Here is a 23,872-nt window from a genome sequence, read left to right as displayed (position 1 = left end):
GGGCCTCTCACTATCGTGGCCTCTCTTGTTGCGGAGCACAGGCTCTAGACGCGCAGGCTCAGTTGTTGTGGCTCACGGGCCTAGTTGCTCTGCGGCATGTGGGATCTTCCCAGACCAGGGCTCGAACCCGTGTCCACTGCATTGGCAGGCAGATTCTCAACCACTGCACCACCAGGGAAGCCCTGGAAAGGTAATTTTAATTCAGTTCTGCCTGACTCGAAAACCCAAGTTCGTTCAATATTCCACACCACCAAATTCTACACCCCAAATCAAGTCCTAATACAAATAAATCTTTCACATGATATCATGCTACAAGGTACATTTTTACCTCTGTTATGGTTCTTATCATTTTGTTTTGCACAGTAGGTATGTTTGATGTGTTTTTAATCACTTCTTCTATGTTCATAAAGTCTGTAAATTCAGGGAACCCAGTTTGCTTCTTTTTATATCTTCTCTTCTGCATGGCACAGGCAGAAACATAGGAGCTTTTGTTTAATTATTGAAGCTTATCATTATGTGCGTCTGTAATTAATGCCTTTACTAATTTTGTGTAACAAAGAATTGAACAAATTTTTCTCCATGTGCCTAATCTGTCCGTTTCTTTAATGTGTCAGATTCTCTTAAAATCACATATAAATAGCAAACATATAAATAACATATATTTACACGTATAATAGCAAATCACATATAAATAGCAAACACTTAATCATTACAGCACTTATTCCTAAACTTAATACAAAACTTACAATTCCCTGAGTTTGATTTACTTCATCTCTTATTCGTTATTTTTTTTTAATTTTATTTTTGAAGTTTTCAAATGTAACAATTGAGAAAATAATTTAACCTCCAAATATCTATAGTCCAGCATAAATCATTATTAGTATATAGCCAATTTTGTTTCATTTATACCCCACCACACCCAGCAACAGATTGTTTAAAAGCAAACTTCCAGACATCATATCATTTCATCTAGAAATATTTTATTATATAACTTTAAGACATAAGACAATTTAAAAACATAACCACAATATCAATATCACACCTAAACACCAAGCAAATCAAAAATTCCTTAATATTATCAAATATTCAGGCAATGTTCGCCTCTCTATGATTGTCTCATAAATGTGTTTTTTACAATTAGTTTGTCCAAATCAGGACGTAAACACTCCCGTACACTGTATTTGGTTTATAAGTATCTCAAGACTCTGTTTATCCCAGTTCTTCCTTCCTGTTTTCTTATTTCTTTCTTGCCATATATTTACTGATGGTATTCTCCAATCCCAATAATATAATCCATCCTTGAGAATACTTTATATTAATTCTTGTTTTTTACCAGGTGCAGTCCTTTTCCTCTAAGACAGTAAGGTATAACCAATTTATAATCCCATTTTACTTTTTAATGTTTCCTTTTTTTTTTTCCAAAAATGGCCACATGAAGCTCAATCTATGCAATTGCTATATTCCTAATAAAATTCCACTCCCCAGCCCCTCTTAAACACATTTTCCTACCATATAACATCAATGCTATTAGACTCATCCTCAACCTCATGCTAGAGCTGGACTATTGAACCCTTAGTTTTTTGACTCCATCTCTCCTGATTGAATCCAACATAAGAAGCCTCTCACAATTTCCAGCTTTTGATTTAACCAACAGAGGCTTAATTCCTAAATCAGAATCAAGTTGATTTCTGAGTTTCTTTTGAAAAAGTCTTTTCCCTCATGATATGACAGACCTGTAATATTAATAATATCCTTATACAAGCATACCTCAGAGATGTTGTGGATTTGGTTCCAGACCACTGCAATAAAGTGAATACCACAATAGAGTGAATCACACATTTTGTTTGTTTGTTTCCCAGGGCATAAAAAAGTTATGTTTACACTATACTGTAGTCCATTATGTGTGCAGTAACATTATGTCCAAAAAGACAATGTACATTCCTTAATTTTAAAATACATTATTGCAAAAAAAATGTTAACCATCATCTGACAATGCAGGATTGCCACAAACCTGCAATTTGTAAAAAACACCATATCTGAAAAGCACAATAAAGCCAAGTGCAATAAAACAAGGGTATGCCTGTACATTTTTTAAAAAGAAGCAACAGGCTCAAATGGAGTCAGTTGTGTTAAGCCCCATGTCTGCAACCAAGACCTAATTGCAGTTACAGCCTCACCCAGGAATAAGATGTTTAACCAGTCAGTCTGGAATTACCTGGCCAGCACTAATGAGGTAATCCATCCGATAAACCCCTGCCTTCACCCAAAGGAAGATGATCTTGCCTGAAATAATCCTTTCTTTTGTTTATGACTTCCTTGTCCCGATCCCTTTCTGCTTTTAAAAACCTTTTCTTTTCTGCCGCTCTTTGGGGCTCCTTTCTATTTCCTAGATAGGATGCTGTTCAATTCATGAACTGTTGAATAAAGCCAATTAAATCTTCAAATTTACTTAGTTGAATTTTGTTTTTTAACAGATTTTGTTAAACACAGATATGGCACCCATGAACCCTTTTGAGTTCTTTGTCTTCTCACCATTTCCAAGGGCCGTATGTAAGTTCCTTTCATTTCTGAGGTCCACTCTCTTTGCATGGAGCTTCTGATCTAATTGACTTTCCAACACAGGGCAGGTCAGCTTGAGCTGACAGATGATTCTGATTGGAGCCCAAGCCCTTAACCTTTATTTCAGATCACAATTGTAATTTAATTAATGAAAACTCTTAGCCCTTAATTCTGTCCCAAGATCCACTTGGAAACTGTTAGTGGCAGTTCACAGTTCCCCATTAATGTAGAGCCCCCAGCTCGCAGTCCCCAATCCATCCTTTCCCCAGTCCAAGTTTCCATGGTGGGAGTTGGTGGTGGTAAACACAGGGCCTTCTCTTGGCCAGGATGTAGCAACATCTCTTGGTTACCTGATATATTAAGATGCACATGTTTGTTTGCTTTCTTTTGTTTAGGTAAAGGCTACTGCCAATGGGAATCTTAAAAGCCAAAAAGTCACAAAAATTGGTGGGCATGGATTGAGTATTTAGAAGCTGTTAGAGCACTTACCACCTAATCTAAAGATTCCCATGTTAGGATATATTGGTCACAGAGTGGGCTAGATTGACACTAGGTAACCCACCAACCTCAAGAAAATTTTTGTGCAACAGGTTACACTGTAAAACATCAAACAATTCCCAGCCCAGTGGTGCATACCTTTTAAGTATTAGTTTGGCTCTGAGAGCCCCCAAAACTTCACTAAAATAGATAAATAAATAAATAATAAAAGATGGGACCCTTAAATTCTAAAGAGTTAAGCATGCCACCTTCCAGCACACCTGCTTATTTTATGTCTAAGAACTATGGTCCTAGAAGGTATAAATGTCTATGAAAGTGACAAAATCTTACTCAGAGCAACAAGATTTTAGACAAGATCTTTGCTTTGTTTCCTCAGAACTTAGCTTGGTAACCATCAGGTTGGGGGCCCCAAGATGTGGCTGGACAGACATATGGGTTCTCCTTATTTGCAGCTAAGGGTCCTACCAAACTACCTGCAGCCCTCAGGGAAATTACCATGGCCATTATGAGGAACATTCCAATTAAATAAGATCATTTAAAAAGCACACTTGAAAATAAGATTCCCAAAGTAAACAAACTGAATGGGATTCTTCATAATTGAAATTGCTTCATTAAAAAAAATTGTTGCAAAGGCTAATGAAAATTAAAGACACAAGAAGTACCCAAAACAAAAGACAATAGACTGATGTGACTCCTACTGTTCTTCTCTATCCCCATTTATTTGAGAACTCATTCTAGTAATTCTCTGTCTAAATTGCCTTTTCATTCTAAAGAGACTACAAGATTGTAAATAAAACGTCACCAAATTAGTGACAGTCATATCTACCCTTAAATGCACCCTCATATCTAACCTTAAAGGACAGCCCCTGTATGGTCCCTCCCAGGGTCAACAGGACTCTGAGGGATTTTCTAGTTATTTCTTTAAATAGTCAAAAGAAAATTAAAATTAAAATTAATTTAAAAAACCTTTCCAAATTCTGGTGGGTACCTAAGCTACAGATGGTATACTGGGAAAACTAGCAGAAGCTCGCAAAGGGTGAGAATTCTTACCAGAGTCAGCTGTCCCAGATCTCTGTCTGTAGTACCAGGTAGAAAGAGGAAAATAAAATATCTTTTGCACCCTTACTGGGGATATCACTTGAGTTCAAGATGTTGTTCAATACTACTGGTTTGCAGGGCAGAAATAGAGACACAGATGTAGAGAAACAAACGTATGGACACCAAGGGGAGAAAGCGGCAGGGGCTGGGAGGTGGGGGTGGTGGGATGAGTTGGGAGATTGGGATTGACATATATACACTAATATGTATACAATAGATAACTAATAAGAACCTGCTGTATAAAAAATAAGTAAAATAAAATTCAAAAAAAAAAAAGTTGTTCAATACTGCAGAAATATTTACTAGTTGTCCCAGCTGAAAACTGGCAAGATATTTAAAAGAATTTCTTTTAAATTTTTGGCCTTTTCCCATAACCTAAAATGAAACTATGTTACTATTGCAAAAATATTACAACTCACTGAAGGCTCAGGTGATGGTTAGCACTTTTTAGCAATAAAAGATTTTTAAACTTAGGTATGTCCATTTTTTTTAGACATAATGCTATTGCACACTTAATAGACTACAGTATAGTGTAAACATAACTTTTATATGCACTTGGAAAGCAAATAAAATCATGTGACTTGGTGTATTGTGATATTCACTTTATTGCAAGTGATCTGAAACTGAACCCGCAATATCTCTGAGGTATGCCTGCAAATAAGCTATAATCAGGAAGCCTTCCTTAACTCCTGAAAGTATTGGGGATAGCTAAAACAATAGCTGCCCAACAAAAATCCTTAGACTCACTGGCCAAAGTTGTTCTTTTAATACCATAGCCCTGAATTATCTTTTAGCTGAGCAAAGAGTTGTCTGTGCTGTGACCAATATAGCCTGCTGTACCTGGATTGACGCTTCTGGGGATGTTGAAATTCAGTTATATAAGATCACTGAGCAAACCAGTTAGCTTAAAAAGACTACTCACTCGGGTTTCCCTGGTGGCGCAGTGGTTGAGAATTTGCCTGCCCATGCAGGGAACACGGGTTCGAGCCCTGGTCTGGGAAGATCCCACATGCCGCGGAGCAACTAGGCCCGTGAGCCACAACTACTGAGCCTGTGCGTCTGGAGCTTGTGCTCCGCAACAAGAGAGGCCGCGACAGTGAGAGGCCCACGCACCGCGATGAAGAGTGGCCCCCGCTTGCCGCAACTGGAGAAAGCCCTCGCACAGAAACGAAGACCCAACACAGCCAAAAATAAATTAATTAATTAATTAAAAGGGGGGAGGGAGAACAATTACTAAAACTTAAAAAAAAAAGAATGGAACTGTCGGTGTTTTTTAATTAGCGTCTCTTCTTGTTTCTCTCTCCGAAGTATCCAGCAGGTACCCCTAAGCTTCTACCACACTACTGAGCTCACAGTCCGTGAAAATATTTTCCTCCTCCTTCCACATTCACAGACACTTTCTTCCTCCCTGGTCTGGCTGCTTTTTGGCTATTCTCTAATGATAAGAAGAATAATAAACATTTATAGAGCACTTACTGTGTGTATAATCGTCACAACATATCTGTGAAGAGATACTATTATTATCTTTATTTTGCAGTTAAAGTAAATGAAGCACAAAGGAGTTAAGTAACTTGCCCAAAGCCGCATAGCTAAAAGAGGAAGAGCTGGAATTCAATGCCATACAGCTTGTCTGTAGAGTCTGGGCTCTCATAACCAGTGCTTTATATAGCTGCACAATATGTGCACACCTCTTGTGAGTGCCCAGCCTGGGCAAATGCATAATCCTGTCATAAAGGCATATGCTTTGGTGCTAAACTAACTTTGACTTAAATTTTGTCTTTATCTCTTCCTAGTGTTCAGTCTTGGACAGATTATTATTCTCCCTGAAATTCAGTTTTCTCAACTAAAAAATGGTTATAATTCTATCTCAAAGACCTGTTATATGGATTAATAAAACAAGGGGTATTAACCATCTTCTATGTGGAAGATGACCAATAAACGGTAGTTCCCCTCTTCCTTGTATATCTGTGGATGAGGTATCTTCTGTTTTTACCCCTTTAGTTCCACTCTCTAGTCTTTACACCTTTCTTTCTGCCCTGTAAGAACTAGGTCAGTTAAATTCCTTTGACCTTTGGTTTTCAGTTCAGTTCAGCCAATGGACATATTGAGCAGGAGATCAGAAGGTGGGAGAAGAGCGAGACCAGATGGTTTATTGCCCTGGTTCCGTCCATAAGGTCATCTTGGGCAAGCTGTCTCCCTCTGCTAAAGGTCACAGCCCCTCTCAATATGGCCCTCTTTACTTGACTTTCTCATTCAGGGTCTTGTAACCACTTTCTCCCATTTCCCTTCACATCTAACGTTGGTAACAACTGACTTGTTACTAGCCACAGGGTTCTGCACAATGCCGTATGGTTTCCTTCGTAAGATGAACATGCCATTTTCCATCAAACATTTGGAGAGTGAGCTAGAGTGTATTAATAATACCAGGCCAAGAAAACCAACATGTATGGAAACCCACCACCTTGCCTTTCCCATGCCTTTGCATGCATCCTCCTTTTAAAACCCTCCTCAAGTTATCCTGATTTTCCTGCTACATTCTGTTCCAATACAGAGATGAACAGTAGGTTGTGACTTAAAGTACTATATTGAAATGTGGGTATAAAAATCAAGAGATTACATCATGAGGTATACCTTTCTGTTTCCTCTTTTTAGAGCCAGCTTATTTCCTACTGGGGCTATCCTTATGAAAAATATGACATTGTGACAAAAGATGGTTATATCCTCGGAATTTACAAGATTCCTCATGGAAGAGCATGTCTAAGAACATGTGGGATTTATTTCATTATGAAAGGAATAGTGCCTATGGAGAGATTCCTGGATGTGATGATAGCAGCAGGGCAGCTTTTATTCTGAAATAGAGCCTATTCTCTTCCATAAGTGGAGGCAAATCATCACCACCACCTCTACTATTTCATTTGCATAACACTTTGGAGTTTTTAAAGCATTTTCACATACACTATTTACTCTTTCCTTTCCTCCATTACTTTGTCCTCTTTCCAAACAAACACAGAAACAAAAGAAAACTTGGTCTTACTCTGGAGATACCACTTTCCAGGCTTAAAAACCAAAACTCTAGGGTCATTTTGATACTTTCCTCTCCCACACTTCCTATACCCAGCCAATAACCAAGACCTATAAATTTTGCCTTCCAAACTTCTCTCTAATCTGAAAACTCTCAGCTTCAATATTGCTCAAGTCCAGGCTTCGACTTCACCATTATCTTGTGCTCCAGCTACTACAACAGCTTTCTAACTGGGATTATTTCATTTGTAATTAGTTCTCTATGCAAGTCACTGGGATTTTATTTTTTAAAGTAAATCTGACCCTATTAGTTCTATACTTCAGTGCAGCTAGAGCCATTTCTAGCTCCCTACAATATAGGTTGATATCTATAGAGAAGAGAGGAATCCACTTGGCAAGAACTGTTTGCTTTCTTCTCTCATTTCTTAGCTCCTCTTGTTCTTTGGAGCATTGTATAACTAAAATTTCAATATCAGAAGGGTTAGTTATTTAAAGAGACAATCCAGATTTTAAAAAAGAGAGAGAGATGGAACGGTGCTGTTCACTTTATAGACCTGACCATCCCCTAAAATAACTCCATTACCTTGGAAATACTCACAAGAACTTTGTTTCCCCAAACTTTTATCTTATCAGTTCTGCCAGGTAGCTGCAAAAGGCATGCGATGAAAGCTGTCTCTGCAATGAGAAGCTGCCTGAGGGCTCAGATTAGAGAGGGGCTATGGATTACGACAGCTCTTTGGCAGTAATTTAGCAGAATTAGTAACACCTCTTCTTCTCTTTTTCCTCAAAGATGGATTAATGGGTATAAACTTTATCCTCACTTCCAGACGGCTGAGGCTTTCTGAGAGGCAGTCTAGCCCTACTCAATCTCAGGAGCTGGTCTAGCTCTAGAGGTGACCTAAGGGAAAGTCCCGGGGTACCAACACAGCATCACAACCGTTTATAAAAGACAGAAATATCCTAATCACTTCTCTTCTCTTCTCTATGTTTTCAGCACCACTTCCCTGTTTCCTTCTTTTTTTTCTCTTTCTTTAGCCAAATTGTTCCAATTCTACTTGTGAGTAGGATTTTTACGTCAAATTAACAATTTTACCTTGTGTAAATTTCACTTAAAACCTTGCATTTTGCTTTCTGACAATGCAAATTAACTAGTATAATGCCAGGCATTCAGGAAACATTCAATAAATGGCATTTTTATTGTCTTTGTTATTATCTTGGAAAAAAGTTTAGTTTTGTCACCAGATGCTTTTTGAGAAATAAAATGTCATTAACATGAATAATTGTAGAGCAGATATTTATTGTGCTGGACAGAATTTTGTGTATTTTAATTCTAATTTAATTCTTATAACTACACTATAAGATAGCAATTTTTATTATTCCCCGTTACAAAATAAGTTAACTAAGGCACAAAGAGGTTAACACGTAGCCGAAGAGATTTTAAATCGGGGCAATCTGACTCCAATAGCTGTATAACAATACAATACATTGCACATAATCCCAATTTTGCAAAAAGAAAAACAAGACATAGAGAAGATAAATAACTTGCCCAGCTTCAGAAGTAGTTCAAAACCCTAGAACCTCGGCTTGCCTGGTGCCAAATTTCATCCCTTAACTTTCCTTCTGTATTGCAGGGAGTCAGGAAAAAGAATTTTCTTGTAAGCACCAAGGAAGTTCAAATAAAAAACTCCTGTTACTTGTATTTTGCAGCTGCAAAGCCTGCTGTGTATCTGCAGCATGGCTTAACTGCATCTGCCAGTAACTGGATTTGCAACCCGCCCAACAACAGCTTGGCTTTCCTCCTGGCAGATGCTGGTTATGATGTATGGATGGGGAACAGCTGGGGAAACACCTGGTCCAGAAGACACGTGAAATTGTCAACCACGTCACCAGAATACTGGGCCTTCAGGTAAGGAGAATACTACCAATGAATAAAGTGTGTACGTTGCTCATTTATATGGATGACTGCTCTTTGGATTTTCCCTTTCCGTCCAAATGCACACTATGGAATCTACAAGAAGGAAATGGACATTTCTTTTTCTGCGCAGGTTTTCTTCACAAGCTCTGAAGAAGTGTCATTATTGCACCGAGAGTTGTTTTAAATACTCCACTTGGTGTGTGTGTATGTAAAGTATATACGCAAGAAAAAAAAATCAAGATGCAAAGGTCAACTTTAGAAAGGTTAATTCCAGGACTATCATATTGTCAGTGTGCACCCCAGAAATTTACTTGGTACCCTTACTAAAGAGGAAAAATGAAACTGATCAAGAAATGGGACCAGAAACAAGGTTCTGGTTGAAAATCCTGAGAACCAGACATTCATGATAAGCCAAGATGAGCCAAGCCCTTTAGCATAGATGACACTCCAATTCACTGAGTAGTAAAGGAACTCTACCCTCCATAGGCTGGTGGTGCTGAAATCTGTCCCTGGAGCTGAGTTGCCAGCAGCCCCTGTGGACGCTCTCTTCCTTAGAAGTTAGGCCAGCTGAGTCACAGAGGCAAACCCGGCACTTGTAGTGGAGCTAAGAACCATACCTTGAAAGTCACTAAAGCTGTTTGTTCCTTGGCCTCATTCCTGGAAGCCAATTTGCATTCCTTAATTCCACATTCCAGGGCAGTTGTGTCATGGCACAATTGCAAATAACATCATGATTCCCTAGATGAGTGTTTTCCCAACTACATACAGGGGATAAGCACCTGAAGTGCTTGATAAATATGCAGATGACCAGGCCTCTTCCCTGGACATTTTGATTCAGTCTGTCTGGGCTGAACTCTGCAAGTCTCTTTGCTTTATTCTGTTTTTAAAATAAGCATTCCAGGTAATTTTTCTTTTCAAGGGAGCTTGGTAAATCTGCTATAGAATTAAGTGAAAAGCCTATGTAGGCTTTTGCAAGTCAGATTTTTCTGATTTCAGTTTCTTAACAAGGTTATTCTTGCAATCAAGGTGATATCCTCAAAAGTTGCACAGACGCATGATATCACGTATTGATTCTAGTATTACATTTAACAAAAGCTAAACATCTAGGTCTGCAATGAATATGTTTAAGTATTGCAAGCCTAAAAATGAGATGGGTTTTTTTCCAATGTTCTTGTTCTTTTTCTTTGGCAGTTTGGATGAGATGGCTAAATATGACCTTCCAGCCACAATCAATTTTATCATAGAGAAAACTGGACAGGAGCGACTCTACTATGTGGGCCACTCCCAAGGTACCACCACTGGTGTGTTTGGGGCAAGTGTGATCTGAGAGTGTCAGGGGATCTTCTTCATATTCACGAAAGGGCTCAGGATTTCTTCCCTCTATGCAGTCTCCAGCTTGGGGACTCTGAGTTGGGAAACAATCTTGTCTGGCTGGCTTCTAAAGAGTAAATAAAGTGTGGATGACTTAGGGATTTTCCCCCCAGGACTAAATCTGGAGATTGATGGATAAGACTGAAAGAGAGACAATTATTTATTTATTCATTTGTGTACCCAACAACACTTGCCGGACACCAGGTTAGATACTGGGGAACCAAAGATAAATAAATATGGTATGCATCTTTCCCTTAAAGAGCTCACAGTCTAGTGAGGAACACTAAGAAACAAAGCAGAGAATTACAAATCTCAGTGATTATATGTCACAACCAGTGTGACTTTTAGTTAGTTCCCAGTGGGTGCTGGAGTAGGCTACGTTGGCAGTGCCGTAAGGCACTCCATTCTCTTCACTGTTCTCTGTTCAGATAGAGGCCTTGACAATACCAACAACATTTACACCAGTTATCTGAGAGCATTGTCATCCATATTTTACAAATGGCTGAACTTAGGAACCCCTTCTAATGGTGATAATGCCAATTAGAAAGTGTATATATATATATGAGATATATATATATATATATATATATAATCTAACCTTCAAAAGAATTATTCTATAAGGATTCTATTTTCCATATGTATAGATAGAGAAAACTGAGACTCATACAGGGGAGGTTAAGTTGCCCAAGTTTTCGCATAGCTAGGGAAGCCAAAATTACAGCCCAGTTTTGTCTGATACCAAAGACTATGGTCAAGCTAGGATGGCCCTTGGAGTTTACCTAGATGTGCCCCACACTGTATGTTTGAACCCTTTGCAACATTCTCTATAAGTAGATTTGCATCCTTCAGGGACAGGAAACTCACGTTATTCTGAATTAGCTAGTTCCACCTTCAGAAATTTAAAAATCCTTCCCTAAAAATGGTGCTTACTCTGAGTTTCTTTGTTTTATTTTTTTAATATAACTACTTTTACTATAATTTAAAATGAATTAAGAATTGTTCTAAATCTATGAATTAGTATCTTCTTCCCTTTCAGCTTTCATAGCATTCTCTACTAATCCAGAGCTGGCTAAAAGGATTAAGATATTTTTTGCATTGGCTCCAGTCGCCACTGTGAAATACACCCAAAGTCCTATGAAAAAATTAACAACTCTTTCCAGAAAAGTAATCAAGGTATGTGACAACTTTTCCCCAAGTTTAAATCTGTAATAACTAAAACTAGCCCTATTTCCATTGATTTCAAGAGAAGACAGCTTGAGACAAATAACATTTTACAAACATCTAGGAATGCTCGTGGTACACATGTAGGTTTACTGATGATGTACAATTTTACCAACAGGGTTCAGGGTGCTCACTCTGATGCCATTCTACCCTTCTGTCTTCATTTTTAACTTAGAGGCTTGTCTCTCATGTCATTCCTCAGTCACAGATACAGCAAGAGCTGATTTGATTGATTGATTGGTTTAATCTAGTAGGTTAAATTTCTCTCTGGTGCCCCCTAGTTTATCAGAGACAGTATAGTGTAGTAGTTGAGATCACAGCATGTGATTTTAGGGTGCCTGTGGGGAGAAATGAACTCAGGGTCTTCCTACTCCACCATTTTGCCTACTCCCCTCTGCACTAGGTGCGTTTTAAATGTGACCTATTATCTACACAGCAGTTCTACTTAGTGCATATTAATTTTCTATTTTATAGTTGAAGAAATTCAAGATAATAGAAATTAAATACTTTCCTAAGGTATAAGAGACAGAGTCTAGAATCAAACCAAGGCAACCCTGACTCCAAAGCCTTAGCAATTTCTTATGGGGACTAGTTTTTTAGGGGAAGTCCCAAAAAACACTCCAAGTAAAAGATCTTGGGAAAAAGCATCAAGAGGTGAGATGGGGGGACCGAAAAGGTGGATTGGGAAAACTACAGAGACAAAGTTTAATGGGCCTCTTGGTTTCACTGAGGACTAGCACTGAGCAGATATCACCTGTGTCTCGTCCTTGTCTGAATTGCCACTCATTTTCCACCCTTGACATTCATATTCATGAAAGTTGATGGTGTCTTAAATCGATCTTGCAGATGTTGTTTGGTGACAAGATGTTCTATGCTCACACATTTTTTGACCGATTCATTGATGTGCAAGCAGAAGATATTTCATCATATTTGCAGCAACTTTCTATTTACTTGGAGTGGATATGACCCAAAAAACTTAAACATGGTACGTGTAAGTAGTCAGATCCAGGAAAGCAATTGTTTTGTTGCACAGAGGTAAGGAGAGTTCATTCTAAATTGCATGGAAACCACATTTCAAAGTCTCCTTTTTGTCTCCTGGAATGTAGCTAGCATGTTTATGGCTTCCAACCAAAGCTGAGATTCCACCTGCTTTAGTAGGAGGATTTGAGAAGTCTCTGCCACTGAAAATTCTCACCAATTCTTGTTGCTGGACAAAGTGCCACCATTAAAAAGTCCTTCACTTGGGCTATGGTTTTGAAATTTATCTTGCTATGCCTGAGCCCTCTCTCAGACCCACTGACGTAGAATTTCAGGGAGTGAGCCCAGCCACCTAATTTTTAACCAGTTTTCTACTTTCATAGGTGATTTGGACACAGTCATTTTGTGAACGACTTATATCTTTTATCCAAAGGGGTAAAGGAATGGCTCTTCAATAACAGCTACAGACTCACTGTTCAAGTGATACTGAGAGGGATAATTGTTGGGGTTCCTATCAAGTCCTTTCCAACTTAACTGAGAGCCTTTCCTTTCTTAGCTACCTCTAACTGACCCGAAGGGTGGGAGGGAGAAAGAGAAGAAGCTACTGTCCCCAGCTAGACTGGAGACAGGTTTGAAACCAGGGGTGGGACAAAGCTGAAGATGGTCTCTGTCTGTCTCACAGACTTCTGCCTAGAGCCTTTCCTCCCTCAGTGGATAGTGCTGATTAATATTTTCCTTGATTTCAAGCAAGATTTATAAAAGGCTGTTTATGCAAAGCATGCCTTAGCCACTGCCTTTCACATGACTTTCTTACTTTCTCAATTTACTAGGGAAACCATGCTTGCCTTTCACTTAGATGGAAGTGTACCGTGTAGAGCTAAGTAAAAAGACCTTTAAGCAAACTCAATAGAGACAATTTCAAAAAACACCCTCTCAACATAGCCTAAGAGTTTGCTAAAGAAAGACTTCACAAAATGACATCCTAGAACATTCGTTGGGGGCCCTCATTGTACATTTATATAGTCAGATTGCCTTTTTTCTCTCGCTGTTGTGGACTGGATTATAGAATATTACAGTGCCTGCAAGGATGTTTACTTTAGTGGAGCATAGCCAGGGATACATAAGTAGAGTATGTAGAACTTTCAGAAATTACACATGTCTAGAACTCAACCCTAGAGATTTTGATATTGTTTCATAGGTTTGGGTAGCTCATAAGTACCTATATTTTTTAAAGCTCCAAGATGTTTCAGATACTCACTTTGGTGGAAAATAACTCTTTTGTATACTAAAGAAAACAAAATGCTGTTGGAAATATTTAAAAATCAAGATTTTTTTGATTCAAAAAGAAATCTAATCATTAATAGAGGTTTAAATACTGGATGGATTATGTCCCACAAACTGTCAAAGAGTCCTGCAGAACATTTACCACATTTTTAAGAAGGCATGATAAAACATTCAGATCTGTTCTCAATCTTTCATGATGAACAACTTTCTGGGACTGTCCCTTAGGACTTATCACAGGGTGAAGGAGAAGATTACTGGGGCTTTTATCTCTTGACTGTCTATATTCTTGGACCTGTCTGAGGTAAGGCTGGAAAGAAAAGGTACATTACCTTTTGTCTTTGACCAGCAGGATGCCCTCTGTGGGCTTTACAAAGATACTGCCCAGGACAGAAGTATGGAAATGAGGGAGAAAAAAGTTCTTAAAGACGGGCTTCTTTGGTTAATATGTCTTTAGAGGGTATGGTACATGTTTATTCCTTGAGAGAGAGAGAGAGAGAGAGAGAGAGGAGAGAAAGAGAGAGAAAAAAATACTCAGATTTACTTGTGGTGTGATTATATGATTAACCTTCAGATAAAAATCTTTTTACTTTGCAGAGTCGCTTAGATGTTTATTTGTCACAAAGCCCTGAGGAAACATCTGTTCAGAATAGGCTGCACTGGTCCCAGGTACATGCTCCCTGTTCCTGATATGACACGCACGTATCTCTGCAAGATCCCCGAGGAGCACTCCCAAGAGAGCTCACTGCAGGGTTTTGCAGGTTCTGCTACTGTCAGGTGGATGTTTCTGGAATCAGCATCAACTCATGTTGATTTCCTTTACTCCCTTCTATTCCCCATGTCCTCTGTATCTGGTGTTTGGGTTCCCAGGTATTCTGACTGAATTCTGACCTTTAGATTACTCTGAATTGCCTTTTCTAGGAAAAGCTTGTGTTTCCTCTTTTGCAAAATCATTAGCTCTAATAGAGCTTTATATAACATGATACAGGCTATTCCAAAAAGATCTGTTTATCCTCTAATTGGAATATGGGCGATTTCAGAGTGTGGAAATATTGCTTAATTCAGAGGAAATTAAATGTTAGAGAGGGATTAAAATAGATTAAGTGTTTCTGTTTTTACTCTCAGTTTAAGGGTTATGTTTTTTTTTTGTTACTATATTACTCAATATTTGGCAAGTCAAATTCAGTTGGTATAGCTTTCTGAGCCAAGTATGTATGAGTGTGTGTGTGTGTGGGGGGGAAGGTCTTCCCAAGGTTTTAATATTTAATTACACATTTTGATCTGTAAATACTTTAAAACATTTAATAGGGATCTGAGCTCCCTAGGAATTTGAATTTTAACCTACACCCTGATAAATTTGTTCCATAATTTAAAGTTGAGAATCACTGCTATAGATAGTCTGAAATACTAGTTGAGGATTTCTGAAATTCTTTGAAGAGTTCCACCCCCAGGAGATAAGCCTTCAAGTTCCTACAGGAAGAAAGATATTCTGGACATAGGGCCTCCTACTGGTGAGGAGACAGGTAGACTCTGATAGGCATGCCCTTCCAGGAAATACAACATCGATTTCACATTTATTGAGCACTTACTATGTGTTCTTGTTGTCCAAATATACGATTTAATTCTGTCTCATTCTTTCTTATGAATTCTCATAACAATCTTTCAATGAAGGCATTGGTATTCCCATTCTACAAATGTCATAACCAACCCCTTACACATCTCACAGCTGACTCTTCTTAAAGATACCTCTTCTCCTTTGACAGAAAGTTCTCTTCAGAATAGAAATAACTGGGCGTGGAGAGATAAAACATTTGGTCATAAGTTATGTAGACAGCTCAGGCAAGGATGATGATGATAATGATGATGGTAGTAATATTAATAAAAAGAGTGATTTCTTGACCATTCCCAGGTGCTACATACTTTTTATGCATTACCATATTTAATCTTCACAACCCTATAAGAAGAATGTTATTGTCATTTCCATTGCACAGATGAGACAATAGGTTTAGAGAAGATATATATCTTGCCGGGATCACAGACTTAATAATCCATTAAGCTTGTATTCAAACAAGGTCTGTTTGATGCTAGAACCCAAGTTCCTAACTTGTACACTCTATTGCCTCTCATTGCTGAAAACCTACAGAATTTCAACAGCTGCAGACTATTGCCTCTGTCAATATAAATCATGATGGGAACCATTTCAAACAAAAAATCAGAACAAAATCAATTAATGTGAAAAAAAAAATCTGAGATTCAAGTTAAGGGAAAAAAAAATCCTTGGAGTAGTCTGAGAATAATTTAATGAAGTGCCTGAGGTAAAGATAAAAATTATCTGTCTCCTCAATCCAACATGGGTGGCAAATAACAGAAAAAGGAACCCTTAGAAGTATTAATGCTTCTACTCTAATATCTGAAGTCTAAAATTTAAAATGAAAAAAGGTTACATATGCTGTCTCAGAAACTCAGTCCATGGCCATGTTACTGACAACATAGCAGGCTGCTTGGCTCTACAGACAGGAGACAGACAGACAGAGGCTATACCTCAGAAAGCCCTGAGGGTGTTCTTTGAGTGAGCATTCCTTTCAAAAGTAACAAAAATGTTTAAGAATAAGGAATATAATCATAATATCCTAGACCATCTGACAAGGATGATAAGGCATAAAGTTTTTTTTTTTTTTTTTTAATTAAGTTGGGGCCTTTTTTTTTTTTTTTTTTAATTATTAGCACTTTTAATGATTATTTATTTACTTTTTTGGCTGTGTTGGGTCTTCGTTTCTGTGCAAGGGCTTCCTCTAGTTGCGGCAAGCGGGGGCCACTCTTCATCGCGGTGCGCGGGCCTCTCACTATCGCGGCCTCTCTTGTTGCGGCGCACAAGCTCCAGACATGCAGCCACAGTAGTTGTGGCTCATGGGCCTAGTTGCTCCGCGGCATGTGGGATCTTCCCAGACCAGGGCTCGAACCCGTGTCCCCTGCATTAGCAGGCAGACTCTCAACCACTGCACCACCAGGGAAGCCCAGGCATAAAGTTTTTAAATAATAATAGCAGTCATTTTTTAATGTAGGGAATGTATAGTTGGTGCCTTTTTAAAATATATATATATAAATTCCTGAAGCCAGGATATTCAAGAATCATTCAATTTAGCATACAACATTTTAATATTTAAAGCCATCACTGCTTGAGGATTTTTGTTGGAAAAGTATAGAGGGGAAGAAAGGATTGTAAGTCAGTTCCGTGAATTAGTATCAATTTTTATCATTTTTATTATTTGACTTATTAAACTATTGACTTTTAGCTCATGTGCTAAAGAGTGGGACATTATGTCAATCCATTTTGTAAATTTTTTGTTAACTGTCTTTAAATGTATGTTGTTTTCTTACATCATTTTAACATGTTTATTATTTTTATCTTATCATAGGCTGTTAATTCTGGTCAGTTCCAAGCTTTTGACTGGGGAAACCCTGATCAGAACATGATGCACTTCCACCAGGTACAATATCAACAATAATCAATCAATTGCATACTGCAAATGAACTTAAAAAATAGTATCTACTCATCAAGCACCTACTAGGCCCCATTCACTATGCCAGATATTTTGTATAGATCAGATGTTGCTTATTGGGTTCTTACCATGTGCCATAACATTATTTTTGATCCTCAGAATGACCTTCCAAAGTAAATTTTATTGTCTCTATTTTTCCAGAAGCTCAGAGAGTTTTAGGTAAATTGTCAAAATTATTTAGCGTATAAAGAACCAGAATATGACACAGGAGTTCCTGGATCAAAAGTCCATTCTTCTTCCACTACACTTATTCCTTTTCAAAAAATAGAAATTCTCAGCACTTAATTAAGACCATATTTTAAAGAAAGAATTAAAGATACATAATTTTGTTTCTGGAGCATATTCTCTGGCTTCTTAACTGTCGCTCATAAAATGAACTAACATTTTCCTAATAATTCTTTGGGATGTCATTTACTAGTCATTTTTTTTAAAGTACATGAATTATTAGAGATATTCCAGACAGGAATATCACCCTTAGGGAGAAGCAGTGCTATCTGCCGGATAATGATATGTCAAAATATTTCTTGACATTATACATGAAAACTTTTGGAGCAAAAACTCTATATTAAAGCAAATAGGTGTCGTTATTATTATTATTTTTTTTTCAGTATGTAAGGAAATCCAATGATGGCTTTGGCCTCTTGCTGATAGACTGAGCTTAAATTAAACAAATAGTCATCAAAGATATATGGGTTTTTCAAATCAAGGATATGGACAGAAATTTGGAAATTTTTAAAAAAGCAATTTCAGTGCCACCATAATAACTACAATAGTGAAAATGCATAATTTCAACTAGTGTGAAAAATCTGATTTTTCTCCTAAACTGCTATAGTTATATGTGTGTGGGGTGGTGTGTGCCCACACACACAAACTCAGACACTGTGTCGAAGTACTATTTACTCTTGTAATTAACCAATTCCTTGTCCTAGCAAGAGTATATAGTTGCTTTAAGAAAAGCTTTTTAGATCATGACCTTACCCTAAAAGACTCAAATACCTATTTGAACGAGAGTTGAATCACAGGTATTAACTTCATCAATGTGCTTGCAGATTCTATCAAAATACATGGCCATTCAGGTTCAATTATGAATCTTTTGCTTGGAACTTTGGGGGAAAAAAAGAAAATCTAAAACAGACTGAGGGTGAACAATAAGCAAGTTTTAAAATCAGTAACCTTTGTCACAACTGTAAGTAATATCCCCATAAATTAGGCAGGTGTAATTACCAATATAATCACCAATCCTGTATAACTAAGAAAGTAAAAAAATAATTTCTTGGCCAAAAGCCACCATATATCATTTGGATCTTGATCTTGATGTTCATTTTTGCTTTGCCATCTTCTGGGCTCCCCCATTCATTCTTAGCAGGGTATTAAATTATTGCAGTAAATGTATTCTCATTTCAGAGGCCCCTGAGACCCACTTGTGCCTTAAAACTTGCTAATATTTTTGCCACTCTGTGCTGTGTTGTTTTTTTATTCTTTATGTTTCGCCATCCTTGCATTTGAATATTTATGTTTTGTATTATTCTGCTGAGAAAACTGTCAAGTCAGGAAGAGCATGCCTCTTCTTTCATCAGTTGCACTTTTGCATTGGGGCCTTGCACCAAGCTTTTCTGAGTTCACCCTTCCCTCGAGTGCAGTACTGGTCAGTGCTAATCTGCACTCATTTCTTTCTTTGCCCTTCACATTGCCTTCTCATAGCTACACATTCCCATTTACCACTTGCTCCTAAGCCCAGGTCCAAGGCCTCCCAGTATTACAGGGTAGGGGAATTATACTTGATATATTTGGTAATGCAAAGACCCATCCACTGACAGTGAAATGTGGAATGACTATACCAGTGAGCTCTGCCTCATATCTCTCTACTAGGAGAACTCAAGGTGCAGAGTCACCAAGTCAGGGGTCTCCCCCAGACACATTTCTACTGCTCTTAGAAACCTTTCTCTGGCCAATGTTACTGTTTCCTAAGGATTTATAACCTGGTCCATGTTACCTTTTCTCCCTAGTCTTGCTGCCAAAATTAACTATGGTGTATTAATCTCCTTGAGATACCATAAAAAATCCCATAGACTGAGTGGCTTAAACAACAGAAATTTATTTCTAAGAGTTCTGGAAGCTGGAAGTCCGAGATCAGGGTGACAGCACAGTCAGGTCCTAGTGAGGGCTCTCTTCCTGGACTGCAGAAAGCCACCTTCCTCATGTGTATCCACATAGCCTTTCCTCTATGTGGTTGACAAGAGAGAGAGAGACATTAATCTCTCTCTCCTCCCCTTATAAGGCCACCAATCCTATTGGATTGGGACCCAAACCGTATGACCTCATTTAACCTTAATTACTTCCTAAAAGCCTTGTCTCCAAATACAATCACCTTGGGGTTAGAGTTTCAACATATGAATTTGAGGGGAACACAATTTAGCCCATAGAATATGCAACTCTTTCCATTACAGGTAGTAGAAATCAACTTTATTTTATATTTTAAAAAAATGGTTTAGTTTTACTGAAATAAAAGGTATAGTGGTAAATGCACAATAGCCAGGAACTTATATACCGTCCTCAGGCTCTCTCTTTCTCTCTCCCTCTCAGTCTCTTTCAATTCTGCTTGCAAATGCTGTTTCCATTCTGAGGCTATTTCCAAGATAGTAATACAATGGTAACTGTATGTACCTAGCTCATATAGCTTTTTTTAACTGCAAACTCAAAGAAAATGGCAATATTTTCTCAATAGCTCTGGTAAAAAGTTCCCCAGAGAACTCTGACCCAATTTTAGTAATGTGCCCATTACTCATACAATTATACTGCGGCCAGAAGAATGAAGGACTAATTGACCAGGACTGATCACCCTGGACCACTCTGGAACTGGGGTTTGGGGATTTGTTGAATCAGCACAAGAAAGGTTGTGTTACCAGAAAGAAGGGAAACTTACCAGGAGATTCGCATCATAGCCACTCTATTTCTCTGTAATGGGCTGGCTCCTTTTAAGCATTATTTTCAAATGTCTTTTTTGTACATTAGTCTCAATGCCCCCTGAAGAGTCTGCTCAAGTGTTACTAACTCCCCTGAGCCCAGATTTCTGCATATAAGAAGAGGTATTTATATTTATTCTATCCAATATTTTGTTTGAAATGGATACACTCCCAACCCAAGTACTACTAGAAAGATGGTCCCCCATAGAAATGAGAGCCTCTCTTCCTCTGGGATCCTTTTCGTTTTTCCCAAAAGTGAAAATCAGGAATATAATGGTTGTCTTTTTTTAATCCACAATTCATATTATTGCACAAAAGTACTTTCAAGTATTTTTAACATGTTAATGTTTATATATCATGAAGTATGTCCTAATTGCACATTTTTAGCATTTGAAGAACTTGCTTAACAACTGACAGTTAACGTTACTTCTATAGTGTGGTTTTCTGTGAAAACTATTTTCCTCTCTCTTCAATTTTATTTAGCTTACACCTCCCCTATACAACGTTTCTAAGATGGAAGTTCCAACAGCAGTGTGGAGCGGTGGACAGGACCCTGTGGCTGATCTCAAAGATGTTGGGAATTTACTCCCTAAAATTACCAGGCTTATCTATTTCAAGTTAATTCCACACTACAGTCATGTGGATTTTTACCTTGGGCAGGATGCACCCTATGAAGTTTACCAAGACCTAATTAGATTGATGGAGGAATATTTGCAAAATTAAATACACTTTCCTTTCTCTAAGGAAGCGGGTTTTTGTCATAAGAATGTGGCGTACAGACCCTAAGGTGACCCCTCCAATAATTTTCACCTTCCAGTGTCCATGAGTTTGTGTAATCCTCTCCCCTTGAGTGTGGGAGGGACCTGAGACTTGCTTCTAGACAAGAGAATTGGCAAAGGTGATGGGATGTCACCCACTGATTACATTCTATTATGTAAGAATCCATCTTAGCAAACTGGAGCAAGAGATTCTCCTTGTTGGCTTGATAAGGCAAACAGATATGTTGAGGAAATCCACATGGGAAGGAACTGTGTGTGACTTCTAGGATCTGCAGGTGGCTTCCAGCTGATAACATGCAAAAGATTGGGACTCTCAGTCATACACCTATGAGAAAATTAATTCTGCCTAAAACCTGGATGAGCTTGGAAGCCCGTTCTTTCCTAGTAAAGCCTCCAGTTGAGAAAGCAGCCTGTCTAACACCTGGATTGCAGCCTGGTGAGACCCTGAACAGAGGACCTAGCTATGCCATGCTTGGACTACTGACCCATGGAAAGTGAGATAATAAATATATGTTGTTTTTTGTTTTTTGTTTTTTTTTAATTTATTTATTTATGGCTGTGTTGGGTCTTCGTTTCTGTGCGAGGTCTTTCTCTAGTTGTGGCAAGCGGGGGCCACTCTTCATCGCGGTGCGCGGGCCTCTCACTATCGCGGCCTTTCTTGTTTCGGAGCACAGGCTCCAGATGCGCAGGCTCAGTAATTGTGGCTCACGGGCCTAGTTGCTCCGCGGCATGTGGGATCTTCCCAGACCAGGGTTCGAACCCGTGTCCCCTGCATTGGCAGGCAGATTCTCAACCACTGCGCCACTAGGGAAGCCCTATATGTTGTTTTAAACCACTAAATTTGTGGTAATTTGTTATGCACAATGGTAATAAACTACTACTATTATTATTAATAATAAATTATTATTAATATCGTTATCTTTATTATTATTGTATCTCTGGTTAGAAGCTTGAGAAACCCAGTTTCTTATTTCCATTATTTCCCTGTGTCTTATTTCTCTTGTCATGATGAACTTCCTTGAATATTTCTTGTTTTGCAGATCACTAATGCTCCATTCTCTCAGTGTTTGTCTGAGTCAATTTTGCATTTCTTTCTTTCTTCCTTTCTTCCTTCCTTTCTTTCTCTTTCTCCCTTTCTTTCTTTCTTTCTTTCTTTCTTTCTTTCTTTCTTTCTTTCTTTCTTTCTTTCTTTCTTTCTTTTTTCTTTCTTTCTCATTATTGTAGTAAGGACACAACGTGAGATTTACCCTCTTAATATATTTTTCAGTGTATTTTTAAGTGGGTCATCTACCCAGGGGTGCAGGCCTTGACTATACTGCATCTTCACCCCTCGTTCCTGTCTTGTTCCTTTTTTATATCTTTATTTGTGGAAAATATTTTCTGGTAGTTTTCAGGTCATTATCATTGATAGTTGTTCTATAAACAGTTGTATTTTGGTGTGCCCATGGGAGGAGTAGAACTCAGGGTCTTCCTACTCTGCTATCTGGGTCACTCCCCCCTACAACATTGTATTTCTTAATCAGGTAGGATTTTCTTGTTTTTATTCCTACATCTTAAAAATATTCTATCTTAATTTATAATTTATTTTCAGTAGGAGTCTCAAGGTACATCACCATCATTCTCACCAATCATATCAATTTAATACTTTTACTTTGATTTTGTATTTCATGTTCAGGAACCTGAACTAGAAGCTTCTAGAGGGGAGAACACTTTAACATGGAACCATTTTTCAGTTCCACTATAAGCCCACTTTGCACAGGACTTGGGGAGTCACAGTCTCCTGGGTGATAGGGTGTCTTTGTAATCCTTACCAGTCGTTAATATTAAAAAATTTACTCTGCACCTTTTGTGTGTTAGAGGCTGGAGATATCTGATGAAACAAGGAAAACATGGTTCTTACCCTTTTAATTTATATTGAGTTGAAAATATGCTGGGGAATTTCAACCCAACAGGGATGTAATAAAAATAACTAACATTATTTGGCACTGGTTAACTTGTTTAGCATTTATCAAAGGCAAGGCCAAAGCCATCTATTTCTGCCCACATCTCTGTGATACAGGTACCATGCTTATCTTATTTTAAGGAATACCACTGATGCTCAGAAGACTTAAATACTAGCTAAGGTCAAATATTTAAGAATTAGAATCAAATCTGGATCTTGAGCCCAGAGTTACCTGAATCCAAATTCTAGCTCTTGTTACTTCTTTGTTTTGTTCCCCCTAAAGATATAGATGAGGAAACCCAACGTAGATTGTCCTAATTGGACAAGGTCCTGCTTGTTAGAGAATTTCTGAGGCTCTGTACAGTGGGTAAGGCCAGAATTTAATACATTTTTAAAGTAAACAGTGACACAAAAGCAAAATCACCAGAGCAACAGAAAGGAGTGGTTGAACCAGAAACAGGGACAGGGGATGAGACGGGTAATGTCAGGACAGAAGAGGAATGTGGGTGAGTATGTGAAACAGGCTACCCAAGTTCTGAGTCAAAACCAGGTTGGCCCACAGCAAAGCCAGTTTTGGCAGCCTGGTTGGTATTTATCTGACAATCTGTTGATAGGTGTGTTGTTATAGCTTTTCCATAGTCACAACACTTTAAGGAGCAGAGTCACACACTTGACCCTACCCAATG

General features: G+C 38.2%; 1 protein-coding gene across 1 annotated transcript; it reads left to right on the top strand.

Moving 5' to 3' along the window:
* The first annotated feature begins 6,813 nt into the window (after nt 1-6,813).
* LIPK (lipase family member K) lies at nt 6,814-21,188 on the top strand. The gene is given in 9 exon segments (XM_036829592.1): nt 6,814-6,922; nt 8,983-9,082; nt 10,283-10,392; nt 11,499-11,635; nt 12,530-12,582; nt 12,584-12,668; nt 14,540-14,611; nt 17,359-17,430; nt 20,949-21,188. Coding segments are annotated over 8 exon segments (849 nt in total). The 5' UTR covers nt 6,814-6,922; nt 8,983-9,002.
* Nucleotides 21,189-23,872: the final 2,684 nt, after the last annotated feature.

This window comes from Balaenoptera musculus, chromosome 16, assembly GCF_009873245.2.
Source record: "Balaenoptera musculus isolate JJ_BM4_2016_0621 chromosome 16, mBalMus1.pri.v3, whole genome shotgun sequence".
Lineage (NCBI taxonomy): Eukaryota > Metazoa > Chordata > Mammalia > Artiodactyla > Balaenopteridae > Balaenoptera > Balaenoptera musculus.
This window is presented reverse-complemented; position numbering and strand designations above follow the sequence as displayed.